Source organism: Colletotrichum orchidophilum (genome assembly GCF_001831195.1).
Source record: "Colletotrichum orchidophilum strain IMI 309357 chromosome Unknown Scaffold_7.1, whole genome shotgun sequence".
NCBI lineage: Eukaryota > Fungi > Ascomycota > Sordariomycetes > Glomerellales > Glomerellaceae > Colletotrichum > Colletotrichum orchidophilum.
Genome location: NW_019172963.1, coordinates 127,027 through 154,414, shown reverse-complemented (window position 1 = coordinate 154,414; position 27,388 = coordinate 127,027). Strand labels below are relative to the sequence as shown.

Here is a 27,388-nt window from a genome sequence, read left to right as displayed (position 1 = left end):
TTGATAGTGGGACTATAAACAATTGAATGCGTCGTATAGCTCCTGCCGATTTGTGGATGATATCGAATTAGTGAGCGAAAGTCCACATTTCCACAGGGAGAGGTTAAGGACCATCCCCAGTGTCGGAGCCTCTTATGTGTGACTCAGCAGCAGAATTACCTTGGTGCTTACCTCGAAAGGCACTGATATGACGGCTACGATATTCTTAGGCCATATGAAGGCAAGATGCTGTTATTCTGCTCCGGTCTGTCAGCCTCTATTTCATGCCAGGCTTATTATTTGCCCTTTCCCCGTGCGTCTTCTACTACTTCATTCCTAAGGCAACTGGTTTCTACACGTCGGAAACTAGGTTCAAAGTCACACCGCCAAATTACGAGACCAAATAAGAGTTTGTCCAAGGCTACCTAGCCTGGTCGGGGGTAGGAAGGAAACCCTGCACTTATTGCTCTGTGGTGCTACAGCGTTGTTCAAGCCGGAATTACGGAGCCATGGAATGTCAGTCGATGACGCTTATGCGTTGCCAATACGTCAAACATCCATCAGGTCTTATTTTTGTGGAATAAAACATGTCTATTAAATTACTACAGTATTCTTTAGGGGTTCAAAAAAAAAAAAAAAAATGAACGAACCAAATTAGAAGTAAGAAGTATTAACGAATTAAAAGGGAATGCGAAGGGATATTAATTTGAAAAAAATTTCATATTAGTGGTGTTCTGAAAGAAGAAGGCATGAAGATGGGGAAGGGAAGTGAGGGTATCAAAAGTAGTAGGGGCGGTAAGGGCAGTAAGCAGTAGCAGCAGGGGAAAGCAGGAAGGGCAGGAGGGACAATTAATGTAAGGTGAGGCAAGTGGAGGTGCTCATCGAGGCATTCTCATGGTCAGTATATTACCCACAGAGCACGCCAACCTCCCAGCTTGCACTTTCCCAGCTTGCACTTTCCCAACTTTACAAAGACCATATCCCAAGGTCTTTCAGGACCAAATTTTGTCGTCTTTCTCTTTAACAATAACGAGTAAGTGAAGCCTATATCCACCTCACAATAGAGATGAGCTTCTCTCCCTCTACCTAAATGCACAGCTAACGAGAACAACCAGTCTTTATTTTGAATTAAGCAGTGGCAACCCCTGCCCACACCAGAGGTGGTAGAAGCACACAACTTTCCAATGGCCAGGCTGGATGAATCTACATTCGGGCACTCCGTCTCTCAATGTGTCGCCCTCTCAGGCCACCAAAGTCTTGCGGCGAGAGCTGCTTTCAGCCCATACCTGCCGTTCTTGCATCTATTCTGCTCACCTGAGGTCTGCAAACTCACCCCGTATTGAACGAAGCAACTCCTTCTCACTCACATCGCTCTAGAGTTGCCAACCTGCGACGATTGCGAGAGCGGCTCATACAACCACACAAAGGGCGAGAGCTTTCTAATGCCTTCTCCATTCTAGGTGAGGGCTGGTGAGAGCGTCCCATATCAAACCTTTACCCAGAATGATCACGGCTAACTTTCCTGAGTAGCTCGCGCGAACAACTCGATCAACGGGACTCAAGTCTGCCGGCTCCTTGGGAGTAGACTGATGAGAATGACCTCACAAAGGGCGGGAGCAGCCTTACTCACTGGGGGAGGGCCCGCCTGCTCCCGCCCTTCTTGAAGCTATCGTGAGTGAGGTGAGTGAGCCACGGGAGCACCCTCTCTTGTTCCAAAGCGTCACTTCAAGCCCTAGGGTAGCCCTGAGGTTCAAATCTCAATCCCACGATCTTCCCACTCTCTGGTTTATCCCTCGACCTCTCGAAAAACAAATCATCCTTTGCTGATTTACCTTCCTCACCCTCAACAACTCAACCATCAGCAATCAAAACATCTACACTTCTCTTCACACAACAATCCATACCCATCTCAATACTTCCTCCATACACTGCTCAAGCTTCTTCTGCTTTTTGCCCGTATCACTTTCCCATCTCCAATCTCTTCGTTCTCGAAGCTGCCCATCTCCAACGTCGTCGTTTGCGAAATTAACCACTTCAGGATACAAAGTCGCCATCATGTCTGCTCCCTCGGGCAACCTGTCTGATGCCGCTGGCAGAGCGATGCTCATGGAGCGTCTTCAGCAGCTCACTGTTCAGCACGAGCGAGAGGAGGCTCTCAAGACTGCCGCCTTGGCCGCTCACAAGGCTGGCCAGGCTGGCGGTAGCAATGATCGCAAGTCCCCCGGCATTTCCTCCTCGTCCTCGGAGTATGTCGAGCGTGGCGGTGGTGCCAAGCTCACGGACGCGTACCTCGCGCGCACCCAGAATGCCGCGCTTGCGTCTTTCGAGACCGCTGAGAAGTCGGTTCAGTTGAACACTTCCTCTCTCAGAGGCAGTCCCAGGTAAGTGGCATCTCCATTATTGTATTCACTCATCATCTCTGACATGAAATAGTCGCCGCTCCCAGGACGCCGCCAAGGCCCTGCGTCCTACCTCGTCTGCCACTGCTGCTGTGTGAGTCGGGATTTCCATCACCTTTTAAACACGTTCTAATTTCATTTCACAGTCGCAGCTACCGCTACCCTACCCGCAAGACCACCGATGATGATGCCTTCAACGAGGCCGCGTCTGGCTCGGGCAAGGACCCCATGGCCCCCTCCTCGTCCTACACTCAGGGACAGGGCGAGGGCCAGGGCGACCTCCAGAACTCGGAGGTCGGTGGTGATGGCATGGCTCAGCGCAACGAGGACGTCGTTGGCTCCCCCAACGTCACGGATTCTCAGGGACACTACCCTACTGGTTCTTGCATCTTCGTTGCAAAGTAAGTTGTAATCTTCAAGAAGTTCAGCAGTACCACTAACTTTCCTGGAAGCCTCCCGGAGTACAAGGATGATGTCACTCTCGAGGCCGCTGTGATCAGTCAGTTTGACCGCTTCGGTGTTGTCTGCGTCAAGATTCGTCGCGACGCAAGCGGCATGCCTTATGGCTTCATCCAGTTCAACGTGAGTAACTCTCCGGATGGCAAATCGCACTTGGGAATCTCGCTAACGCATTTATAGACTCACGAGGACGCCGAGAACGCTCGCATCCAGGGTCGTGGAACCTTGATTCTTGGTCGCCCGTGCCGCACCGAGACTGTTCGCGCCAACCGTGAGCTTGTTCGCTCTGCTCTCCCATTGTCGAAGCTGACTTTACGATACAGGCACTTACATCATCTACCGCCATAATGGAGATGACATGACGATCGAGGAGGCCCAGGAGCTAATGGCTCCCTTCGGCAAGCTTGACGGAACCCTTATTCTCGACAAGGAGATTCAGGAGAAGCTGGGACTTCCCGTCACCGTTCGGATCCAGTTCGCGGTCTTTGATCCCTCTCAGCAGGTCCTTCGGGCTTTCCGCATGAACCGCACGTACAAGGTTGAAGGATTCGACTTCAAGAAGGCAATGCAGGTCAGAGCTCGCATGCCTCATCGTGCTTCCTTGGAGAGCAAGGAGGAGCGTGACGGTCGTTCCATCTTCATGGGTGATCTCCCTCTCGGCTTCACCGAGGACAACATCCGCAGCCTCATGGAGGAGATTGGTGGTGTGGTCGCTGTTGAGACCCAGCAAGTGGATTATGATGGTGAGTCTCAATCAAGTGCTCCTAACCGCGTGAGCAAAACTGACAGCTGCGCAGACGGAGCTAAGCGATTTGCTTTTGTTGAGTTCACGAACATGAGCTACGCCCAGTCGGCTATCGAGCGCTTCGTAAGTTTGAATTGATTGACAAGTAGATGGTTGGGGAGAATAGTTCATGCTGACGTGCCCACTAGAATGGCACCACCGTCCAGGGTCAAATCATCCGCGTCCAGCGCCGCATGGACAGACGTAGCTATGGCACCAGCTCCAACGGCGGCAGCAACCGCAACTTCCAGGGTAGCAGCTATCATGGCAGCGTCGCTTCCTCCACTCCTGCTCGTGCTCGTAGACTTCAGCAGCGCAGAAGCAACCTGGCCATCGAGGCGGGTCCCTCCTCTGTTCGCGGCTCCGAGGCTGCCCAGGGCACCCCTTCCATGATGCGCACTGCTTCGCAGGCTCCTGTCAACAACGTTGGCATGATGGCTCCCACTAGTTCGGCTCAGCAGAACATGCAGAACCAGATGCTCTCTCAGATGCACAACAGCCAGGGCATGCAGATGCAGGCTCAGCAGCCCATGCACTCTCAGATGCTCACCCAGTCGCAGCAGATGCAGCCTGGCCAGATGCAGCCGATCCAGCCCGCCATGCAGTCCCCTATGCACATGCAGCCCATGGCTCAGCAGATGAACCAGCAGATCGCTCAGCAGATGGCCCAGGGTATGCCCATGCAGCAGACTCACGTCCAGTACCCCATGGGTCCCCCTCCCGTCCCTTCCCAGATCGGCACCCCCATGCACAACAACATGGTCTACAACGGCAACGCCTTCTCGGCCGGCACCTACTCTCAGGGTGGTCCCGTCCAGCCCGTCCAGACTCCTGTTGCGCAGCAGTCGCCCATTGGTTTCTGGGGCTACGGCCATGGCACTCCGCTCTGGACCCCCTTCGCCCGCGACTTCGCGACTTACTCGTCCCCCGGTCATCAGGTCCAGTTTTCCCCCGGCGGCGGTCTCATCCAGTCTGAGCCTGTCGTCACCGAGGCCAACCAGGCCTACGGTTCCAACGGCTCCAACGGTTCCAACGGTTCCAACTAGTCTCAGACCTTTTCGGTCATTTCCAATTGTTGTCTTTCGAATCCTTCCGGGTTCAAATTTGTGTGTTTCAACTTTTTCTTCTTCAACTCTTGTACTTAATTACAAGTTGTTTTTCTTCAACAAGAAATTGGCGGTGGTTTTTTTCTTCTTCAGATACGGTGGGAACCTGAAAGCTTTGGAGGGCTCAGATATGACAGAGCCTTGGTCTGTACTCGGATGATCGGAATGACTCGGTTACAGAGAACAGGAATGGAGGTCATGGATGAACTCGGTTTTGTGCGGAAAGCACCATTATCTACTCGAGGTGTAAACAACGCTCGCTACCTTTACGGATAGATCAGTCAGGAATTGCACTCTTGAGTAGACCACCTTGAGCCTCCCACGTTTATGTGACTGTGATGAATTGAGTGTCTTCGTATATCGCGGAGAGACACACTGAGATATTGACTTCCTTATCCAGATGGGAGGTAAGTAATATCAGCGCATGACGACAATCCAAAGTTCAGCTGGAGACTTCGACAAGTGTAAGTCCTCTGTGGGGAAGCCCCGAGGGTACTTGCAGCCCAGAAACATCTCAGATGAATTGAATCGGACTGAAGAGGCAAGTCGTAATCCCGTCCATTTTACTCTACACATCTCCGTCAGCGAAACTTTGATTGTGATGGCTTCAACTCAATGAGCAATGTGACATAGGGATGGGATACACATGTCGTTGAAAACGGAACCCGGTCTTTCTTTCCCCCGCATCGAAGCTTGAGCTCAATGTACCCTTGTACACGCCGAAAGCTCCAGGACCAGCAATCCGAGATATTTCCCTGAACGAAAGTCGAAGATCTTGATCGAAGAGCCAAATTCACCAATTATCTCTGCCGGAAGGGAGCGTTCAGGGAGGCACCAAGGCCATTTGACGATCGGCAATTACAGACCCAACAGCATCAAGGGCGCATCACGCAAGCTCCCAGAAATCCTACCAGCCGAAAGACACTGAGAAAGCAAAGTTGTCGGCGGCGCCGACGAAACGACCGAAAAGATGCGGGCAACGCCCTCGCTGATGGCCAAGGGCATATTCTCCCGAACAATGGACGAGTTCAAGCGCCGCGCGAGCATTGGTAGGCTCCACCATCCCAAATTGACATCACCGTGATTTTCGCAGGTCAAGAAAGCTAACCCGGGCCTCGTCCCATGCGCAGTCGCAAAAGCCGAAGGCATCAAGGGCCCCTCGGGTCCCTACATCCTCCAAGACTTCCGCGTACCGGGCTCGACCGACGACTGCAAACTCATGTCTGACCAAGAGATTGGCGGCTTCTCCCACAGCGCCCTCGATTTGGTCTCCTCATCCTTTCCGACGACGACGACGACGACGACAACATCACCACAAAGCACACTGGCAACGAGCCCAGGCTACGCCCGCTTTCACGGCACGATATCGACCGACCTACCGAAAAATGAACCAAAAATCCAGCGCACAGGCTTCGCGGCGTGGCGAACGCCGGACCAGAAGCCGACGCTCTTCGGCAAGGCGGTCTGGGACATTGACCCGTACTCGTACCTCGCGATGCGCGTAAAATCGGACGGCCGGAGCTACTTTATCAACCTGCAGACAGACTCGGTGGTGCCAACGGACCTGCACCAGCACAGGCTGTTCGCCAAGCGGCCGGGGGAGTGGGAGACGGTGTTTATCAAGTGGAACGACTTTGTGCGGACGAACCACGGCTTCGTTATCGAGCCGCAGACGGAGATGCTGAGGTCCAAGGTCACGACCGTTGGCGTGGGGCTTACGGATCGGGTGCCGGGGCCGTTTGAGCTTTGCATTGAGAGGATTTGGGCGACGAATGATGTGGATGAGGCCGATGGGGGCAGTGAGGGCGATATTTTGGCTGCGCAGGAGGCGCGAGAGGCGAGGGAGAGCGAGTTGAGGAATCGGCAGGGGAAGAGTGTCCGTTGGAAGGAGACATAAGAAGGCCGGAGGGCCATTGACGAATCCGAACTGCAATCTTGGGAGCGTCGCCGGTCTGGGCATGAGATTACAAGCTCCTGTACAGAACAGCGCCAGTCATGCCAAAGGCTAGTTGGCGAGAGAGAGCATTTGAAGCCGGCAGTCGGCTTGGCCGAGGATATTTCGGCCCATCATCAAATGTTGTAGCCATATCTGTAAAATAACGTACAAATATAATGCATCACGTCAAGAACTTTATGGATCGCTTTGGGTTGCATCAGAATTAAGAGCAAAGGACTGAGGAGAGATTGCGCTATACCAAAGAACACGCAACATTTAATACCTAGCTAACGTATTATCAGTGCCAACTTGAGAATATACAGTCTTGTCAGAAGCGGCCTGGTTCAAAGGGAATCAAGTCCTCCAATTTGTAATTTTGGACAGCGATTTGATCCTCAGCTGCTGTCGTGGGAGAGTCGCGAGCCACACGTACTCGAGCTGTCGATGCGTTCGCGACCAATCACAATTCTCATTCGCAAATGTGGGGACGACCAACATCACAGAAACCTCACTGACAACACCGAGACTAACAAACAGGAGATCACTTGCCGCCGATTTCCCTTGCATTTCCTGCAGGCTAGGCGTCAATCTGTATACGGCTGGTATCTTCAGGTTGCACTTTGGCGACTACGGGGCCTTTACTTCACGCAGGCGCGACGCGCCGTGCCGCTTCACCTGCACTTGGCACCCAATGACATGGTCCACTGCGACGTTTACGGCTTCACCATCCTCGTCATCCGATGAGCTTCCGAGCAAGCCGAATTTCTGGGAATAAAATCTGACGAGGCTCCGCGTTATTCGGAAGCACAATCGATAATGGCGCGATATCTCACGCCTGCCAAGATTGGCCTCCTCGCCCTCATTGAGCTGTACACGGACGAACATGTCCCTGCCACGGCCATTATCCCCGTGCTCTCCTTCATCACATCACACCTCCTCGACCCCGATCCCCAGAGCTTCACCAACACCGCCAGCAAGGACACGCGCTGGAGAAAGGCCGAGAGCACTGTCAGCCTCGTCATCGGCATCAAGGACTTTGAAAAGCTGTTGAGCGCCCACGCCGTGGTCGTCGGCCTGCCGGGGCGGAAGCTCTGGGACACGTTCCTCGCCAAGCTATGGGGCATCAACTCCCTCGACCTCCTCCACGACTTCTTCGCGCGCCAGTCGCAGTGCCTGGCCAAGACGAAGGAGGAGCTGCGGCGGGCGGCGGGCGGCGACGAAGCCATCGCCGCGCAGCTGTTGCAGGAGCAGCAGCAGAAGCCGGGTATCACGCTCTCGCGGAACTCGCCGCTGGGTCAATTCGTGCGGAGGTGCCAGCTCGAGTTCACGAGGCTTCTATTCCACGACGCGACGCAGCTCTGGACGGATTTTGTGCAGTATCGGCAGCCCACGGCGGGTTACCTCCGGAAGAGGAACCCTTCCTTTGGCCGGCTTAGCTTCGACAATGTTCTCATGACGGGCGAGCAGTCGGAGTGGGACTTGGAGGGCGTTGCGGCGCTCACGTCTGTTGTCTATGGCGACATGGTGAGGAACGGCACTCCCGCCGCTGTGCCGGTGAGCACAGATGACATTGAGCTTTTGCTCGAGTTCCAGATCGAGCAGATGCAAAGTGAGTAAACTGCTCGATAAACTCAGGATTCAATGCTGACAGGAGAAGAATTCGGTAACCGGATACCATTGGAGCTCCGGAACCAGTTCCATGACCTCCTCGGCGATAGTTTTCTTGTGCCTAGCTTGAGGCATTACCTAAGGTATACCCCCCTGATCATTGTTCGCGAATATTATTTTGACAATGCGCAGTTTCCTTGATGCCTGGAGATCAGGCGATTATCCCACGGCATTCGATTTCCTGCACCAATACTTTGATTACACGATGCAGAACCGAGACAGGCTCTTCTACCAATACGCCTTGATGAACCTAGCTGTTTTGCAAGCAGACTTTGGCTGCTACAGAGAAGCTGTTGCCACCATGCTTGAAACCGTCTCCACGGCCCGCGAGAACCGCGACATGACGTGTCTCAATTTTGCACTCAGCTGGCTCTTCCACTTTGGAAGAGCGCACCCGGACCTGGTCAGGGATCTGGAGGCCGACAGCCTGCTGGGCACGGCCAAGGAGAGTCTTTCCTACCTCCGGGTCAAGGCGAAGGAGACGGGCATGTGGACGTTGTGGGCGTCGGTGCTGCTTAGCGAAGCGAAGCTCGGCCTGGCAAATGGCGAGAGTGTGGCGACGTCCGTCGAGCTCGTGGTCCGCAGCTCCCACCTCATCGTCGAGCGGAACATGAAGAATATGTTTGGCGCCCAGCTGTCCATCCTCATCGCCCTGTGGGATAGGCTGGGGCTGTCGCAGCTCTCGGCCATGGATTGTGAGATTTTCCTTCGCTGTCACGCGAGGCATTCCATCTTTGACGACGAGCTCAAAGTCACATCGCGCCTGGCGTCACAGCTCGCGGCGAGGGGCAAATTCGATGAGGCACTCCAGAAATTGGAGGCTCTCGACGAGAATTCCCTTCGGTCGTGGAAGCCCAGCCAGTACTGGTACAAGTACCGCGGCATCATCAAGCTGAAGCGGGACTTGCACCACAACAACCTCGACGGCGCAGAACAGCTGCTCTCGCAGCTTTTGCAGTCCAAAAAGGACGACTTGGAACCGGACATGGCCTTTGTCGTCGATTTCCTCCACATCGACTGCCTCACGCGGCGGGGCGACCTGCAGGCGGCCTTCACCAAGGTCGAAGATATGCTGGCGGCGATACGCGACGATAAGAGAGACATTTCGCTCCGCGTGAGGCTCATGCTGATCAAGGTCCACCTGTACGACAAGTGTGGGCGGCCGCAGCGGGGCTTCACGATTGCGATGCGCGCGGCCAGCATGGCCTGGCGGGCGAGGCTAGTCTCCTGTCTGTGGCAAGCCATCGGCGCCATCGCCAACATCCTGTCGTCGCTTGGGGAATTCGAGGCCTCTACACAGCTTCTCACGGCCATCCTGCCGCGGAGCCTCGAGTGCGATTCCGCCGCGCTGAGCGGGCAGCTGTACTCGTACCTGGCGGACGCCAATATGGGTAGCGCGGGGAAGATGGCGCCGCAGTCCGCCAAGAGGCGGGAGTACCTGACCCGGGCTACGGGTGCCATACAGAAGGCGTTTGATCATTACTCGAGCATCGAGGACATCACGAGGCAGTGCGAGATGATGGCGAAGAAGGCGACCATTATGGAGGTCGCGGGGGATAAGGTACTTGCGGCGGATTACGCTGCTGCGTATGTAGCTTTACGCAAGGAGGCGGCAGCACTTGCATTATGACATGTTTGGAAGCCTGGTGATAGTCGGGAGGGATACGAATGAAGACGGTGATTCACGTAGCACAAGGTAGTAATAAATACCGCGGTGACACTCGGATGTTTTTAAGAAAGCCGCATCTCTTCATTGCTGTGACATAGGGAAAATGTACAGGATAGTCTACCCTTCCGCAGGCGTGTCCCCGAGTCTATGGATCGCTCCTTCGTCTCCTGAATCAGCGATATCAAATTCACACGGACGGCTTTAAGCCTTGTCGGGGTTGTGGTAGTTGACGTTGTCGTTCCAGCTGTTGTGAGTGTTAGTCTCTCCTGCGAGTTCACTCCGTAATCACCCCGCGCTCAAGGGTTTTTCTTTTTGGGGGGGATTCGAAATGATGATAGCAAAACATACAAGACGGTCTTGTCGCCGTTGCCCCACTGGTAGTTCTTGGTGCGGATGTTCTGGTAAGAATACTCGACGCGCTCCTCCAGAGGGGGCAAGTGGCTCCAGTGCTCCCAGTGCTCGTTCCAGAGGACGTAGGCGTTGGCGGCGGCGAGGCCAAGGGCGGGGATGCAGGCACTGTGGAAAGTGAAAATCATGGGTCAGCGTTTGCGCTCTCCTGATAAGAGTCCAAGTCTCCTCCCGAGCAGTTCCCGACTCAAATCCCGCGCTCTTGTGTCGATTGCTCTGTGACACTTCGCAGAGCGACATGGGCTCAGATTCTTGGGCAGATATCGCACGGGACGGTAGATTCGGTGTTCGGACAGTATTCAATGGAGGTCGTGGAGGGTTGTGTGCATACTAGATTGAGATCTTGCGCCAGAGGGCTAGTCAATAGGTTAGCAATTCGTGTTTTTCCAGATATATCAGGCCCTCCCTTCTCCGCCCGGGAGCCAATTGAGATCAATTGGTGCTTCGGGACTCGAACAGAGCACCAACGGCAGCGAGGCAAGAATCCGGGGGGAAGGGGCAGTGAGACGAACCGGTGGTGCCCTCGGCATGGTGCTTGGCAGCCTCGCGCTCCTTGATGAAGGCGTTCTCGGTGGTGCTGGCAAAGCGGCGCTGGACGGTGGAGCGGACGGCCGGGGCGCGAGCGGCGCGGGCGGCGGCGGAGAGGAGCTGACGCTGCATCTTTATGTATCGTTAGAGGGGAGAGGGTGTCGTTCTTCGTTCGGCCGGATGGGCGTTGGTGGTGGTGGTGGATTTCGAGGGTTTGTGAAGTCGGGGTCGGGGATCAGGTCATTTTGGACTCCTCCGGTATTCCAGAGTCGAGCAGAGCTCGGTTAGCGGGAACGGTCACGGCCGTGTAGTGCCTGGGATTTTAGGCTGCACAATGTTCTTCGGGGATGACTAAATGATGTCAGGTCATTTGCGGAGAAAACAGGAAGGGAGGGCCTGTCTTGAGTACGTACCCCGACCAACGTCTCAAGCAGCACAGGACCTGCCTTGCCACGCTTAACAAGGTAGACTCCTCAAGTTCTTTGGGTCGGATGAACAATTGAATATGGCCCAGAAAAAGGTGACAAAAGTGTAGGAAGCAATACTTTAAATGGAAAAGGTTCCAATGAGAAGAGGAGGAGTATTTCATGCCCATGAAGTTCCAGCATACTTGCAGATGCGGTACTTGGTCACGTGTCTCAGTAATCACGAGACAGCGCGCAGACCGTCGCGTTCACCACTTCAATGACGGCAGCTACGTCGCGTCGACCAGGGTCTGACTGTTTGATTGTAGCGTCGTGCCTTACGTTCTCGTGCCTCTAGTTCTCAAGAAAATACTCTCGTCAAATTGATTCCTTGATCGTCCAATCACCCAATTGGAAGCTACGATAGCACCTGAATATCTCTGGTTTTGATGCAACACCTCTGCCATTGACACCTCGGGCATGGGAATGAAAGCGACGTGGTCTCGGCATTTGTGATTTCTAGTCAGTTTCCATCGTGATTTCAGGAGGAGACAACTCATCGGCCAGGATGGGATTGCGTATTGTGACATGGAATGGTGAGTTGTTCGCAAACACTTGCATAGGCGTTCCTGCTCACTGATACAACCGGATCACAGTCAACGGCATCAGGTATGATATCTTCAAGTGAGCATATCCGTGTACTTCAGTTAACGCTACCTAGAAATCCATTTGGATACCAGCCATGGAGCACACAACGAACATTTCAGGTCCGTTGTCCTCGTTAGTCCCGAGTTTCCACATGTCGCTGACCAAAGCACATAGGCAATGTTCGAAACTCTCGAGGCGGACATTGTAGTCATGCAGGAGACCAAAATTCAACGCAAAGACCTCAAAGATGACATGGTTCTCGTCCCTGGATGGGATGTTTTCTTCAGCCTCCCCAAATACAAGAAAGGTGAGCTCGCAGCGGTCATATCCTCTGAGTCAAGGAGCGGGATTCTGACATCTCGCCCTCAGGATATTCCGGCGTCGCGATATATACCCGGAACGCAACCTGCTGCCCCATCCGCGCCGAGGAGGGCATCACAGGAAGCCTCCCAACCCCAAACTCCTCCATCAGCTTCCGCGACCTGCCAGAAGACCAGCAGATCGGTGGTTACCCGCGCGCGAGCCAGCTGTCCAGCGAAGTAGACGAGGCGACGCTAGACTCGGAAGGCCGGTGCGTCGTCCTCGAGTTCCCTGCCTTCGTCCTCATCGGCACCTACAGCCCCGCGACGCGCGACTCGTCTCGTGACGACTTCCGGTTGGGCTACCTCAGTGCTCTCGACGCGCGCGTGAGGAACCTTGTCGCGGCCGGGAAGCAGGTCATCTTGACGGGCGACCTCAATGTCATCCGCGAGGAGATGGACACCTGCAACCTCAGGGAAACGCTCCGCAAGGAGGGCATGTCGGTCGAGGAGTGGATGCAAGGGCCGAGCCGACGGTTCATCAACCAGCTTGTCGTCGGCGGCCAGGTCGCCGGCGATCGCGACGAAGGAAAAGAGACGCCTGTCCTCCACGACTTGACTCGTATCTTCCACCCTACCCGGCAGAGCATGTTCACCTGCTGGGACACAAAGAGAAATACACGCCCGGCGAACAACGGCAGCCGGATAGACTACATCCTGTGTTCGTCGGGTATCAAGGACTGGTTCACGGATTCCAACATTCAGGAGGGGCTGATGGGATCTGACCACTGCCCTGTCTACGCAGTCATGAGTGACGTCGTCACAGCAGATGGCAAGGATTCATCCGTACTGGACTTGATGAACCCCGACGGCATGTTCCAAGACGGCAAGCGGCTCAGGGAATGGTCACCCAAGGACCTGCTTCCCCTATCCGCAAAGCTCATCCCCGAGTTCGACCGAAGGCGCAACATCCGCGACATGTTCATGAAGAAGCCTGCCGCAAAGATAGTACCGACTCCCTTCGAGTCACACAGTCTCCCAACCGAGGACGACGATCATGACGTGAACCAGGAGACGCAAGATCCTGAAGCCTCGCAGGCGGCGACCGAAGAGACACTCGCCGCCTCCCAGGCATCAATGCAGTCGAACACTGCTGCAAACTTGCCACCCCCCGCCAGTGCAACCACCAAGCCGACACCCTCATCACAAAACACCAACCCGATCGTAAAACGACCAGCCGAATCAGCAGCAACTACTAAAAGAGCCCTGAAGAAGTCGAAAACCAACGAATCCGACTCCTCCTCGAGGTCCAACGGCGGTAAGGCCCAAAGCTCCCTCATGGGCTTCTTCAAGCCCAAGCACCCACCACCCACCCTGGCTTCACCCGCCGAGGCAGATGCGGCGAGGACCCACCAACCACAAGCATCCCTCGCGAAGAATACGGGCGCAGGCCCAGGAGGCGGTAGCGGCGGTAGTGGCCCGACTGGTTCCCTCTCAGGATTATCAGAAGCGGGCGGCGGCAAAGGCTCTTCTTCACCGCCCGTTTCTTCTTTTTCTTCTTCTGTGCCACACTCGGTGCCACACTCGACGGCCGCGCCCTCCTCGTCCGCAAAGCCACGTGAGACGACCTCGGAAAAGGTCTTTGACCCCATCGAGGTCAAGGAGTCTTGGTCCAAGTTCAACCTGGGCAAGAGGGTCGTGCCAAAGTGCGAGCACGGGGAGCCTTGCATCAGCTTCCAGACCAAGAAGCCCGGGGTCAACTGCGGTAAGTAACCACCCAACACCCTTCTTTCTAACATTTATGGGTCCATTGAGGACCCTGTACCACACTCCCTGAACTTCCCCGACCTTGCTCTCTTTCGTCTCACTAGCGAGGGCCGTGGCTGATCATCCATACAGGCAGGTCATTTTTCATCTGCGCCCGCCCTCTGGGGAAATCTGGAGAAAAGGAAAAAGGGACGGAGTGGAGATGTGGTACTTTTATCTGGAGCAGTGATTGGAAGAAGAGCCAGTCTCAGACATCGTAGTTGCACTTCTTGATTGGCAATGAAGAGTCATATGGAACTCAGCGAATGGCCTGAAACGAGCTGTCCCCGTTGCTGTTGAGAAGGAACGGCTTCCACGGTCTTACAAAAGATTGAAGCAATGAGACATGAATATTAATGAATCCGTAATTGTTTTACTAGACTAAATACCCTATATCGTTGTTGGCGGGGCTGATTTCAACACCATCATGTAGGTAGATATCCACTACTCGCATAGTAACGACGGAATCTTCTGGATCCTTTCGTCCTTGCTTCTCATGAAGCAAGGATACCTCCACCGGCCCCGCTTCGGTGGTGTGTCCTGAATCAACTCATCCTTCTGAGTAGAGTAGGTAACCATTGTTCCAGACTCTGTGGCAGAGCGGGTCCAGGGCCTCACACGAAGCCCTTGCTGGCATCAGTTGGCCCCAAGGGCAGAAAAAGACATTTTCCTTTATTTCATCTGACCAGTAGGTATGGTTGAGTTCCTAGCGCAGCACACTTGCCGAGGTCTCGGCAGTGAGTCATATGTGATAGCATTCCGGCTCTATCGGCGCGAGCCAAGGTGTGGCTTTGAGGGACGACAAGCGTCACACCCAGCGTGCAGCAGCAGATGAGGTTGATCCCTCACAGCAACTTCCAGGTGCTAAGTTCCTTGCACAGGTGTTGAGACCGAGCATAGTAGGACCCATTGCGGCAACGCTGTGGTGAATTGCGTTCTTGTCATACGGGCTTTCGTCTTCATCTCAAGAATGAGGCGACGAGGTCAATTAGGCTGGTGTGCTTCTCCGGTTGCGACGACGCTTCTCGGATGGCTTGCGTGGAGTGTACCGATAGTCGGGGTGCATCTTGTTATGACGCTCCTTGTAGGCTTTGGCGAGAGCCTTGTATCTCTCCCGGACCTCATGAGACTCGTTATTCCAAGCCTTGCCTAGGATTCCAGCTATTTAGAGGTCAGCGAGAATTTTTAGGAGCATTCGTCTCTTGGTACTCACATATATCATTGTTCTGGAGTTGAGGGTTCATCTGCTTGATTTGGGCTTGGTAATCGCTACGATAGAGAATAAAGGCGTTGGGCGGCCGAGTGATCTTGACTCTTCGTTCAGGAGCGTTGACGAACTGGGCCGTTGTACCAGGTGCCTCCTCGAGAAGCTGGGGCGGCGGTCGAGGAACGACGACAGCAATACCGTTGACTGAGACAATCATGTGCGGCCCGGCAATGAATCTCTCGCATGGACCAAGAACCCATCTATCGACGCTGGAATGCATGCCGTCCTTGACCCACATGACAGGTTGGCCCACTATACGTCTGTCATGAATGTTAGAGACCCATGGGATAATAGCAGGAGATTAGCAAGAAATAGACGTGGAAACTTACCCCATCTGCAATGCCATGAAGAGCCGACCCTCTTCGCCGAAAGCAAAGTAGTCTCTGGCGGAAACGGCAATAGTGGACTCGAATGTGTTGAGGCGAAGGTCCAAGATCTCAGTCACAATTCTTAGGATATCGGGGTGCACTTGCGTGGGGTCAATGTTGCGAGCTATGAGGTTGCCGGGGTTGAATGTCAACGACATGGTGATGAATGGCGGTGTAAGGTAGAATGCCGAGTCAATGGCCCTTAGGGTTGTAGCGCGTCTCTTCGTTGGGAATTTTGAATAGCAAATCAACCAAGGGTTTGAAAGACTGGTGACTTATTTCTGGGCTTTGATGGAAGAAATCTTGATTCAAGCTGGCTGCTCTGATGGTCATAAATAAGAGATCAGATCATGGGGGTATGGGGTTGGCAACGGAGGGCAATCCGGGACTTGTTGCGGGAGAGATTTGAGGGAGACAACATGGTCCAAGCCAGGATGGATCTGGAGTAGTCCATGGGATGGAAGAGGACCTAAATTGGGGAAGAAAGCGCCACCTTCTCCTCAGGAAGCGAACGAGTCGCAGTATTGGCCGAGGACGGTTGGTTGTGGTGTTGACAGCCCAGCATTTTCTGTGGGACGATGTCGTGAGGAGGTGGAAGCTGCAGGGGGGAAGTGTGGTGGGCGGTTGCTTCCCATTCCTGATCTGGCCAGACTTGCCGGGGTTGTCTTTCTACCTTGCGCAGGAGGGGTGGCGTGTGTGAGAATAACGAAGCCAAGGTAACCTAGGTCCTTACCTTACTTACCTTACTTACCCACCTTACCTCACCAATGTGCCTGCCTACCTTACCTATCTTAGGTACCTTGGGTTTGGAGACGGGCACCTCCCCGACCGGACCCCGGTTTGGTACAAGGCATTTCTCACACTGTTCACACTTGTGACTCGCGAGACGCCTCTCTCTCTCTCTGTTCAAGCATGGAAGGTACCTACCTACCTACCCACGAGGCTCACCTCAGGTACAAGAGTGGTCTGGATCACGGCTCGAAGATGCAGGTATCTCGACCTGGCTTGAGATACAGAAGTTGGGCTTACCTTAACTCATTGCAAGCCCACGCGGCAAGCCACCGGCTGCCATCAACCTTGTCAACGGCCACCGAAGGCTCCTTGGCGAATCTCTGTGTTCATCCGTCCTCGGCACTGCCAGCTGCAGCCTCCCTCCGCTACCACTGCCTTGGCTTACTGCTCAGACGCCTACGGCAGTCCCTGTTCAAGAACAGTCCCTCTTCTCTGATATGCTTGAGTTGCTGCTGACTTACAACAAAAGTCATGAGCGACCGTTTTGTGTCCTCCCCGCGCTGGGCATCTTCCAGCCGTGCGCGAATACCATGACGCTGGAGCCGCCCCGGAATCGAACCCTGAAGGGTCTAAAAAGGCCGAGGCATTCTATGATACGTTACTTGGGCGTACATGTTTGTACAAATCAGATCGCCGACTGGATCATACCCTCAGCATCATGTTCACGGCTCACCTCGATCGTTTGCTGACGAATACCTGCCTCCCTGTCGGCTGCGCGCTTAGCGGGCTGTGCCAACGGGTTGAAAGCAACCAACGGCGCACACAACACCCTTTCTCGCGTATAATTCCCTTCGACGGAAACAACACCAACGGTCCGGTTGAACATAGAGCATAAAGCATGATGCGCGGCGGTCAGTGCAAGGGACATGTCAGATGGGCCTCGATGCAAAACGGTTGCCGGCCAACTTGAGAATCCAGGATCCTGGATGGGGGTATGACATCGGCCGTGCTCTCAACGACTTGTTCCTGCATCTTGATCAATTCGTAAGCCAACGTATCACAGCCCCAGATTTGTACCAGCTGTCCAAACTGCCTTTACGAAGTTTTGATGACAAGATTGAACAGTTATCCATGACGGGGCAACAGTTGACTCGTAGGACCTTTTCAACATTTTCTCGCCGCACCACCTTATGCAAAATCTGCTAGCTCAGTAAGGCTAAGCCGACTAGGCAAGGTAAACTACCTTAGACTTAGACTGATATCTTCATGCTACGCTTGTCTCCGAGATACTTCAGCGTTTGGGGCAATCCTCTTCCGAAAAGCCTCTGCCAGATGTTATCGCGAGTGCTGCATTCGGTTAAGCGGCAATCTGGCTCATATATTCTCTTGCTGTCTCTTTTTCCTTCTCTCATCTCAACCCTGGCCACATCCAGTGGGCTTTTTTGACCTCATAGCCTTGCTAGGCCCCTACCATCTTTTCTCTTTTGTTCATCAGATCCCCCGCCATCCCTACATCCACTTACACACGCTTACCGCTACTATCTACCCATCATAACATTTTACCACCACTCGTCTATGCACTCAAGACACGATGTCTCACAACGAGGAACCATCACCGCCGGCATCCCGCGTTATTTTGAGAACGCAAGGAATGAACGAAGTCTTACCGCGTCATGATCTCGACATTTTTACGTCTTCGGGGACGTTTCCACACGGAGACTGGGTCATTTCTGAGTTCGGTCAGCCTCACCAATTCCGAGCCGCTTATTGCGTGCGAAATGCTCAGGGGCAAATGGTGCGAGCGCCAATACCGTTGGTCAACCTCTCCGCAGTCCTGAGTCAAGAGGAGATCTATGAGCACTGCACAGTCTATCACTATGATCCAAGTGAGTCATAAAACCTTCAAAAAGATTTGTAAAAAGCTGATCTTGATCAGCATGTCAGAGCCGACGTAACACAGAGCACCTCACTGCGGCTACCGCGATTGGTCAGCATCAACATCATCTCGATAATGCTCTACTATCGGAGCACAATAATTACCAACCGACGGCATTAGATGTCCAGGTTACCGATCAACAGCACATCGATTTCGACATCGAAGCTGGTGGGTTTTCGCAAGGCGATGCTGCCCTCCTTGGTAGTCCACCCGCGTATTCGTCAATCACGGCACAGGGCGCAAGTCCCGTGGGAAAAGACGGAGGAATGATGCGGACGTCGGCACATGGTTCAAACATCATCAGCTTCCCATCAGAAAACGCAACTATTGAATTCCCACACCGGGAGAATTCATTGATCGTCAGCGGATCTTTCAACAGCAACTCGCACGAAGCGCTTCGTCATTCCGAGCCAGACAATGTCCATGGTCTTGGACTCTTTCCCCCGCAAGAATCGTTCAACGCTGGTATCCATGGAGAATCTTTCACAGTAAACGACTCTTTCACCACTGTGAAGCTTTCTCCTCCGATATTGTCACAGCTCGACGAACAGGCCTTCGACGAGGATTTTTGCCAGAGACACGACGCAAACTACGAATATGGTGGGGCCCACATGAGAAGCAACCGGGATGACGTGGGGGATGATGCTATCTTGGCAAAAAAAGAAAGATGAGAAGTCATCTCATGTATTTTTTTCTTCTAGTTTCGGTTCAAGCAAATGTGGCAAATTGGAGACAGCCAACGTCGGAAGTTGGGGGCCATTTTCTGCAATGGGGCTACCATCATGGAGTCAAGGGTAGGATGGGCAAACGATCGATTCTTCATTCTTCTGAAACTGTAAGGGCCGAATCAAAAAAGCTGCTGGTCTTCAGCAATGGTTTGACCGCCTCCCAAGGGATCTACAGCCTACCGATGGAAAGGCGGTGGAGAGTGGAGGTAGGGATTGGTGATCGCCTTACCTTTTCTCGCGTCATTTGCAATCATTTCACGTGGCTGGCTTACATTAGGTTACGTGGTAGGCGTGCGGATCAAGAATCAGGGAAGAGGCATGAAGCATTGGGTCCAAAAAAATTTCAGAGTACTCACGCACCCTTCACGAGTCCGCCCCTGTCAGATTATGCAGAGGCTCGATGGCCGTCCACGCCAATGAAGACGACCCGGAGCAAACCAGAGCCATGTGATCCTGGCAGAGAGAGAGCAAACAACAAAGAAACCTTGACGTTCCAACAGTGACTTTCAGGTAGACATTTGTGATTGGTTACCGAGAGATGCAAGAAGGAGCAAACGTTGGTGAATTGCTGCATGATTGGGGGGTTAGACGAGGGTCGTCGAGATTAGCAACCAGACTAAACCCTATTGGTTCAGCCTCAGCGGGTCGTGGACATGGATCCCCTGTCCAAAGACGCACAGATCGTCCCATCTTTGGTAGGAACTTTGGGCCCCATTTCTTTCCCCAAATCTCAATCTGCTGTCTCACCTATCAAATATGCGCGAGAGGTATCGCAAAACATCACCATATCGCTACGGAACAAGGAGGGAGAAGGAGAAGAAGAAGAAGAAGAAGAAGAAGAAGAAGAAGAAGAAGAAGAAGAAGAAGAAGAAGAAGAAGAAGAAGAAGAAGAAGAAGAACATAGCCCCCAAAAAATCGGGGAACAGCCACCCACACCTGCCACGCTTCTCGTATTGAGACTCGACCCTGGTACGGTGGGCACCTCCCTCCAACTTCAATGCAGGACAACCTGACCGCAAGAGCAAAGCCACCAATCCCATAGCCGCGCCAGCAAACATCTCTCCGCATTGGTCGAGATCGACGCCTGGATCTGGCACTCTGATGAAGCCGGGCTTCCTGCAACACCAATGATGTTGGGGAAGGGAGAAGGCTGCGCTCCGCTGGAAGTGGGGGAGGGCGTCGGTTGACCGGGTCCTTTTGGTCAAACCACCACCTCGGACTCGAGATGTGTGGGCGTCCCCCTCAGTCTGCATCATCGCAGTGTTGTAGTTCATCCCTGCCTTCGCTTCATGCGACACATGCTGGCCTGAGATGCTAAATTTGATTGCGTCCTTGCTAGCCTCTTCCCTGTTCCCCCTTCTTTCTCTCTGTCTTCCAAGCTTTGTCTTCACGGATGGGAGCAAAGGAATGGAAATAGACATGGTCACTAGTCTAGCCTTCTCCATCGGAATCCAGGCACTTGGTGGCATCTGTACACGTCCCCCACCTGCCCTGACTTGTGACATCCCGCAGTCTGCAGCCACAGCCCCGGCAACGGGGGAGGTAGTCGGAGTCATTCACGGGTCTACCCTCCCTCAGATCAATCGCAGTGTGTGTCGTTTATTTTTAATTTGATCGCAGCAGGGTGAGCCACATCACTCACCGACATCATCTGTCGAGTAGAGCGAAACCATAGACAGCAAATGTCGGCTGATACTTCCAAGATATGCACTTGGCTCATTCTGTTTCCTCCAACTCACCCATGCGCCCAAATTTGACACAGTGATCAGCAAACTGTAAGCCTTGATAGATAGAGACCGTCACCGCCTCGGACAGACATGAAGACCCCGGGATCTGCAAAGAGTCACACGCCGTGGTCGCCGCCATGACGACTATTAACATCACCCACGAGGAAAACACCTGGAAGCTATTCGCAGATAAGGAGGGAGGAAATATGAACGGAGTCGCCTGGAACCCACCAAGCAACATCCGACAACTTCCGCGAGACGTTTATGACCAGCTAGCGGCGCCTGGTTTCAATCCGAAGGATCACACTCAGGGTCAGCGTTGACAGTCCTACCGAAAGCCACATCGACGGCCCCCAACTGTCATGAACCCGGCACTTGATACTATGCTGCTTATCCTAGTCAAGACGGGCGGCCGCCGTTGACTTGTGACAGATATGCGCTGTATGACTGGAGCGCCCTTAGACCCCACCACCAGACCAAGATCCCGCCCTGACCATGGTCCGATGTGCTCTCCGCTACCCTGCCCTAGTGGAAGTCCAACTCAGCTGACTGGGTAAAGGGCGTTCAGCTCTTGTCTTCTGCCTGGTTTGCACCTTGGCTCGCAAATGTTGCCGATACGAATGCGGCTGGTCATAGTGGTCCTTGGCTGTTCACTGTCAGCCACTGAGAGGAAGAAAACAACGGACAGAGGAGCAGATCTGAAGCAGCATTCTGGTTTGTCGCGGGAAGGAATCGACAAGATTACTCGCTGCACCGATTTCTGACACTGAAGCTAGAGGCTTGACATTGAAAAACGGTCGGGACAGGGAAGATTTGAAAGTTGAATCTGTATTACCTAGGTCGGGAAATAGGATCAGGGGTATGCTCACCGAACGTATGGTGGCCGAACACTTCATTACAGGGCAGCAGTGAGAATACCAAGGCGAAGCGCATGGAATTGACATCTACAGGCAAGAGATTGGCGCTAGGCGCGCGTTCGGTGAGGTGGCTATACGCAACCTAGTTGTTCTTAGCCAACATGGCGTACTGTGCCGTCCTCAGGATACGAACGATGGCTACGTTACTTGGAAACATCTATTAAGTGAAGACACTGAATGAAATACTTACTCAATAGACGCCCTCTGTGAGACAAGTCGATTGGCGAAATATACGGCCGTGCTCCGGAGGCTCTTGATCGAAGAATGGCTTATTTACGTGTGGTTGCACAACTCTCTTTTGTCACATAGACCGTGGATCGGTGACAGGCTGCGATCCGAGCCTACCAGCAACCATCTTCGACGTGACTGCAAGTAACTCTTGGGTTGCCCCGCCTCCAAGTCTTTTGGTCGCCGTTCATACACCCAAGGAGGCATCCTAATCGAATCCCTTGCAGGCTCACTTCGTCACCTCCCCCCTTGCCCTATCCATTACCGCACCCCCTTGTTTGCGAGAGTGCCCCTCGTCCGGCTTGACTTCGGGACCGAACGCTCATCTCGTGGCCTCCGAGCAGGGCTAAGCGACCAGGATCAAAGGCAGCAAAGCAAGATGAACCGACCAGGGACGAAACTGGTGGACTGTCATCATACTCTGTCGAAGAGACAAGGCAAGCGGTTTCTTTGGGACTAAAATGCCGTCTCATTTCACCCTTGGCGTCTCGGCATGATGGAACAATCTTGAGCAGGATACCGGCGCCAAAGCTTGCGCTACTTGAACAAAAGAAGCCATTCTTCACCAGAAACCTGGTAACCATACACACCTGGCCGCCTTCGGCAGGTTTGCGTCAATGTGAACGCTCTCTTTCCGAGTCCGCTTCCTTGTTGATTAAGAGCGTTCGGGTTTTAACCGGGCGAGAGCACGTACCGCCATCAATCAAAGAAGCCCTATCGGGCCTGAAGATGCTACGCTGCTGTAGGGGTGATCTTCACCTTTCAGTCGCTCCTTTTACGGGGGCTTGTTGTTGCCTGTACCCACAGACTCCCCATGTGGGCAAGGCAAACGAGCGGGAGTGCTTGTGCTTCGCCAGCTAGGCGATCTTTTGACGCTCCAAACTCCTTGCTCGCTGCTAGACTAGGTCGTCCTAGGCTGCCCTGTAGTCCAGGCGCTGGGGTAATCTGGCGGACCTGATCTCGGGGAGAGTCCTGGTCAACGGAATAAGAAAATGCTGTGCTTTTCGATCGTTCTCATAGTGTCGATGCCGTCGGGCTGAAACCTAGCCATCGCCCATATGCATGAGGCACAGCTTGATGGCGCGGTAATCAACGTCTCAATTGTCCTCCCTCGGCGCAAGATGTCCCCAGCACCTCCTGCGGCTCGACGTGGCGGAGGCTCCGATGCTAGAGGCGGTCGAGGTGGAAGGGCCCAGGGCGGATTCCACGGCGGCGGAGGAAGCGGACCCGGGCCATTCGGTCAGAACGGCCCCCGACGGGGTGCATCGCCACCTCAGGCTCGTTTCGGCCCCAGATCAGACACCTATCGGCCCCGTTCGCTCTCACGTTCCCCAAGCCGATCTCCCATGGCTGCTCCTCCGTCCAGAGGTGGTGGTGGAAGCAGATACCGAAGCCGTTCAAGATCATACTCTCGATCACCATCGCCACCTCCGAGACGTGGAGGTGGTGGCCGCGGTAACGACCGCAACCGCCGAAGAAGAAGTCCGAGTCGAGACAGCTACGATAGTTACGACAGCCGTCGATCCCGGTCTCCAAGCCGTAGCCGCGATCGTGGCGGCGGTCGCGGCGGCGGCGGCGGTCGTGGATATAGATGAGCCAATCTTGAAGCGCCACTGGGCGAGATTAGGTGGTTTGTGATCTTTCTATCAGGCGTTATGAGGAACGAGGAAAAGTCGGCTGGGATACCCTAGGGCAGGCGGGCGGCGGGCGTGGGCACTTCAGTCAACCCGTAAGACCTGATCTTGCCTGCACGTATTCTCAGCTAATATTGCGTAGACGAATGCTTAGATTGCCGGACCTTGACACATGTCTTTTCGTCCTACCTCGACTGGTGACTCGATTTCGGGAGGGCGAACCTGCCCTGCTATGCGAAATTCATTGTGTATCCTTGACATCCTCGGCTCGCAGAGCTAATTTATTTACACTGATCACTAATCGAACAAGCTTGCAGTCGTCAAGTGACCACCCCGCGTGTGGATTGAGGTTGCCTATAGGCTTGCATCGCAACTTTGTCTGGTGCAAATTGGGAACGCGATTTGATTGTTTCGGTCGCTCTGAACAGCCTGATTGGGCTGTATTATGGCGAATGGGAGGGCGTGGCTCGCAGATCGGTCAGTCTAATTTCGGTGCTTTTCGCCTTTGCCGCAATCCTTCAGCGGATAGAGCCAACCCGATGAGCGCATTTTCCTGTGGAGTCTTGCCAGCCGTTCCCGCAGTACTGTTCTCAAAGGTTCCTATGCTTTCGACAAAGTTCTCGGCCATGTCCAGGATTCTTCACGTCTACACAAGGGCGAGATTTGTCCGGATTCTGCTTTGGCGGCCGCGCCAGATTGCATGATCGGGCAGAGAAGTGGATGCTGCTTCGTTTGGCATCAGGTGAGCTTACACTACTTGACAATACACATCTATCTTGGTCTCCGCCCGATTGACCTTCCAAAAGATGCAGATCAAGAGACGTTGCCTGTGTTCATAACGCCTTTCACAGCGATTCGTTGTTGAGTCAGCTTCTTCTAGACATGGTTATTTTTGACTCCCACAGGGCGAATCGACGTCGAGGCAGCAGGCAGCGAGGGGCCACTTCGACTCTTTCTGACCAAGCCGTGCGATTGCTTACGCCGAAGTGGGGGAAATCACGGCGCTACTGCGAATGCCATCATTTCGGATATCGTCATGAGGGCATGTCTGGAAAGAACATGCACAGTACCTTGGGCCCGCCACAATTTACGACGGTCGACCGAGATTCTTCATCCTCTGAGTTACACAAACTCCAAGGGCCTGGTTTCGAGCACGCTGACAACATAGCTGAATGCGCAACCTCATTTGATGCTGAAAAGGCCCACGCAACATGCAAGTCGTCATGGTAGCCAATGGAGCCAATCGTAAGCCGATAGAGCTGACCCCGATACTGGGATGAGGGGCAACGGGCCCCCGGGAACTCTCGTTCACGCAGGCATCACACCAATAACTCCGCACACACCGCCAGCCTGACGCCTTACAACCATCCAGCCGGTTCACCCACGAGAAGCACCACCGTCGGCGGCGGCGGCGGCAGCAGCATCATAACAGCCAGCCGGGTACAAGATGGTAATGTCTCGGCTGTTGAGTAACCCTGCTCTATCGCCTACTGTCGCCCTAACCCCCCAACAAAGGGCTGCAACTGGTCTGCAGCAGGGGGTTTAAAGCCGGGGCAGCCGACAGTGACCCCCTACTCAACACAGCTCACCCGCGATCTTGACGAGTAAATGGCTCTCTCTGACTCAAGAAACTTGCTTTCAATAGTCTTACGGCATGTTCGCCATGCCGCAACCCACACTTGGGTGGCAGCGAGCCAAGCAATGGGTGCGGCGCAGAGGGAACTCCGTCGTTGTGAGTTTGTTGACTGTCTTTAACCCCAGTCAATTCCCCACATAGCACACTTATGAGAAAGCTAACCTGGGCTAAAAAGACCAAATAGGTCAAACAAACGCATCTTGACTTGGTCGACTGCCTTACAACACTGGGTCGATGATTCACCGGGTTGATCAAGACTGAAACGCCGTAAATGCGGCAGAATATTCTCGGCCATGCTCTAGTACTCCATAAAGCTTGGACAACGTCGTCGTTCAACGGTTGACAAAGCATCGGCATCCTTCAGCCCTATGGACTTACACCCTCGCCCTGCTCCAGCCTGTTGGGTGGAAAGCGTGGAACAACGTGGGTTGTGGGTGTGGCCGAATCCGCCCCGTCGGCTCTGCGCTAGACCGGAAAACGTACTCACAGCGTCCTTCGCGTCGACCGCTTCCTTGCGGCCTGGACATCTTGGACTTCTCATCTCCCCCTGGTGCTCATTTTGTCCCAGTGTCAGCGTGGCCATGTTTCATTTCGCCTACCCTCCACAACCCGTTCTGGAACAGCAAATTCACTGGATGTAGATTGGACAAAATCCATGTGAGCCACACAACGCTGGGCTGAGTGGCCCCGCGTCCATCGCCTCTCTGTCCCAAGCCTCCTAGTTGGGGGCCGTTTCCTAGCCTCTCAGTGTCCTTCCAGGCCTTTTGTTCTGCTCAACTTACGTGTTCTGCCTTGTCCGCTCGGCCGGCCCCGACATGCTTGCGATCCGGAACCAAACACCGGTGGACGTAGGCGCTCACATGATGGACAATCTCGGCAGGACTCTTACCACCCTCCCTCGGTCGACGACTGGCAGCCAGGCAGCAAGCCTAGAATACCTTCTGGTACTGCCGGACATAGTACCAAGTTACTGGCAGTAAGTAAAGCAAGAGGTTCTCAACTCCTTCGGACCATCAGCCGGGTGATGACTTGTTGCCTGACTGGACTGGTTACACAACGGCTTTCAACGAAGCATGATCCCGCGTCCGCCGCTGGCATCCCACGCCCTTGACGACTTGCGAGCACCGTCATATACGACACCCGACCCCTGCCGTGCCCATCTTGGAGTAAGATGTCCACCCACCCCTTCACTGCCATGTTTGCCTGTTCCTTACCCGCGGGGGCACCCTTCCTACCCACTCTCTTGGGAGCCTTTCGCCCAATCTGGTTGGCCGTTCCCGGTTCCTGGGAGCCTGACCGGCGGGCTGTATGTGCTTCGACTTGCCTTGCCATAAGCGGCTTGGGACCCCTGCGGGTACGGGTAGGGAGTGTGGAATATGTGTGACCCTTTCAGATTCCACCCCTTGTCATACGCGATGCTTGGCAGAGGAGCTCTGGTTGTCGCGTCACACAAGGCAGTAATCTTCGCGCTTAGCGCCAGGTCAGTTGCTGTTCGACTTCTTTGAGGAAATGGTGTCGGAGGTATCGACAAGCTCCGCGGCCTAGCTGGGCAACATTCGACGTTGTGGAGGGTCTATGGTCTGCGTATGTGTTTGTGTATAGGCAGAGCCTCATGTAGGGTTCGTGAAGAGGTATATAGGAGGCGGCTGTCATCTAGTTTGAATGTCTCAGATGGCAGAAGTCTACCCTCACAACCATCAACTACTCCAAGACCCTCAGCACTCACTGATTCAGTCACTAAACAGACCGTCTCTGATTCCTCTGATTTACCAAAGTCGGCCCCCAAATTCTGAACAGCTCCAACAAGACCGCACCATAAAATCACCCGCCAAGCAAAGCCCTTCCAACAATGTTGTCCTCAATGTACTCAAACATCTTTGACAAGGACTACGTCCCAGCCTACATCTCAGACGAGGATTCAGGCGTCTACTCAAGCTTGGAAGAAAAAGAATCAAGCTGTCCTCACGACGACCCTCTGCGTCCCATTGAAAAATTGCCCACGGCCCCTCCGACCCCACCACCTGGTCCACGTCCCGGCCCTTTCGGCCCTCGCCCGGATGTGCCCACGCCCCCGCCGAGCCCCTAAATTGGGAGCATTTAGGTCACGACAACTAGCTTGGAG

General features: G+C 54.0%; 11 protein-coding genes across 11 annotated transcripts; 7 read left to right on the top strand and 4 right to left on the bottom strand.

Annotated features, from left to right (window-relative positions):
- Positions 1-2,034: 2,034 nt before the first annotated feature.
- CORC01_01353 (RNA recognition domain-containing protein) lies at positions 2,035-4,667 on the top strand (the record flags this gene model as incomplete). The annotated part of the gene is made up of 8 exons (XM_022613009.1): positions 2,035-2,360; positions 2,413-2,472; positions 2,525-2,779; positions 2,831-2,960; positions 3,018-3,108; positions 3,161-3,580; positions 3,635-3,705; positions 3,771-4,667. 8 exons carry the CDS (start codon positions 2,035-2,037, stop codon positions 4,665-4,667), a joined length of 2,250 nt encoding a protein of 749 aa, XP_022480437.1.
- A 1,030-nt stretch (positions 4,668-5,697) lies between these two features.
- On the top strand, positions 5,698-6,624 carry CORC01_01352 (complex I intermediate-associated protein 30; the record flags this gene model as incomplete). The annotated part of the gene is made up of 2 exons (XM_022613008.1): positions 5,698-5,776; positions 5,858-6,624. The coding sequence occupies 2 exons, from the start codon at positions 5,698-5,700 to the stop codon at positions 6,622-6,624; spliced, it is 846 nt and encodes a 281-aa protein (XP_022480436.1).
- An 855-nt stretch (positions 6,625-7,479) lies between these two features.
- On the top strand, positions 7,480-9,961 carry CORC01_01351 (anaphase-promoting complex protein; the record flags this gene model as incomplete). Its single annotated transcript, XM_022613007.1, has 3 exons — positions 7,480-8,272; positions 8,321-8,414; positions 8,464-9,961. The coding sequence occupies 3 exons, from the start codon at positions 7,480-7,482 to the stop codon at positions 9,959-9,961; spliced, it is 2,385 nt and encodes a 794-aa protein (XP_022480435.1).
- A 240-nt stretch (positions 9,962-10,201) lies between these two features.
- CORC01_01350 (cytochrome c oxidase subunit VIa) lies at positions 10,202-11,068 on the bottom strand (the record flags this gene model as incomplete). The annotated part of the gene is made up of 4 exons (XM_022613006.1): positions 10,202-10,244; positions 10,349-10,516; positions 10,740-10,764; positions 10,921-11,068. The coding sequence occupies 4 exons, from the start codon at positions 11,066-11,068 to the stop codon at positions 10,202-10,204; spliced, it is 384 nt and encodes a 127-aa protein (XP_022480434.1).
- An 865-nt stretch (positions 11,069-11,933) lies between these two features.
- CORC01_01349 (DNA lyase) lies at positions 11,934-14,314 on the top strand (the record flags this gene model as incomplete). The annotated part of the gene is made up of 4 exons (XM_022613005.1): positions 11,934-11,936; positions 12,163-12,295; positions 12,358-14,052; positions 14,163-14,314. The coding sequence occupies 4 exons, from the start codon at positions 11,934-11,936 to the stop codon at positions 14,312-14,314; spliced, it is 1,983 nt and encodes a 660-aa protein (XP_022480433.1).
- Positions 14,315-15,081: 767 nt separating this feature from the next.
- Positions 15,082-15,886, bottom strand: CORC01_01348 (mating type protein mat1-2-1; the record flags this gene model as incomplete). Its single annotated transcript, XM_022613004.1, has 3 exons — positions 15,082-15,254; positions 15,307-15,620; positions 15,690-15,886. The coding sequence occupies 3 exons, from the start codon at positions 15,884-15,886 to the stop codon at positions 15,082-15,084; spliced, it is 684 nt and encodes a 227-aa protein (XP_022480432.1).
- A 2,366-nt stretch (positions 15,887-18,252) lies between these two features.
- Positions 18,253-19,067, top strand: CORC01_01347 (uncharacterized protein; the record flags this gene model as incomplete). Its single annotated transcript, XM_022613003.1, has 2 exons — positions 18,253-18,346; positions 18,397-19,067. The coding sequence occupies 2 exons, from the start codon at positions 18,253-18,255 to the stop codon at positions 19,065-19,067; spliced, it is 765 nt and encodes a 254-aa protein (XP_022480431.1).
- Positions 19,068-19,880: 813 nt separating this feature from the next.
- CORC01_01346 (uncharacterized protein) lies at positions 19,881-20,081 on the top strand (the record flags this gene model as incomplete). Its single annotated transcript, XM_022613002.1, has 1 exon — positions 19,881-20,081. One exon carries the CDS (start codon positions 19,881-19,883, stop codon positions 20,079-20,081), a length of 201 nt encoding a protein of 66 aa, XP_022480430.1.
- A 759-nt stretch (positions 20,082-20,840) lies between these two features.
- On the bottom strand, positions 20,841-21,092 carry CORC01_01345 (uncharacterized protein; the record flags this gene model as incomplete). Its single annotated transcript, XM_022613001.1, has 1 exon — positions 20,841-21,092. The coding sequence occupies one exon, from the start codon at positions 21,090-21,092 to the stop codon at positions 20,841-20,843; it is 252 nt and encodes an 83-aa protein (XP_022480429.1).
- A 2,071-nt stretch (positions 21,093-23,163) lies between these two features.
- CORC01_01344 (uncharacterized protein) lies at positions 23,164-26,083 on the bottom strand (the record flags this gene model as incomplete). The annotated part of the gene is made up of 5 exons (XM_022613000.1): positions 23,164-23,609; positions 25,016-25,092; positions 25,645-25,813; positions 25,935-25,984; positions 26,049-26,083. The coding sequence occupies 5 exons, from the start codon at positions 26,081-26,083 to the stop codon at positions 23,164-23,166; spliced, it is 777 nt and encodes a 258-aa protein (XP_022480428.1).
- A 1,032-nt stretch (positions 26,084-27,115) lies between these two features.
- CORC01_01343 (uncharacterized protein) lies at positions 27,116-27,352 on the top strand (the record flags this gene model as incomplete). Its single annotated transcript, XM_022612999.1, has 1 exon — positions 27,116-27,352. One exon carries the CDS (start codon positions 27,116-27,118, stop codon positions 27,350-27,352), a length of 237 nt encoding a protein of 78 aa, XP_022480427.1.
- Between the last annotated feature and the right edge of the window lie 36 nt (positions 27,353-27,388).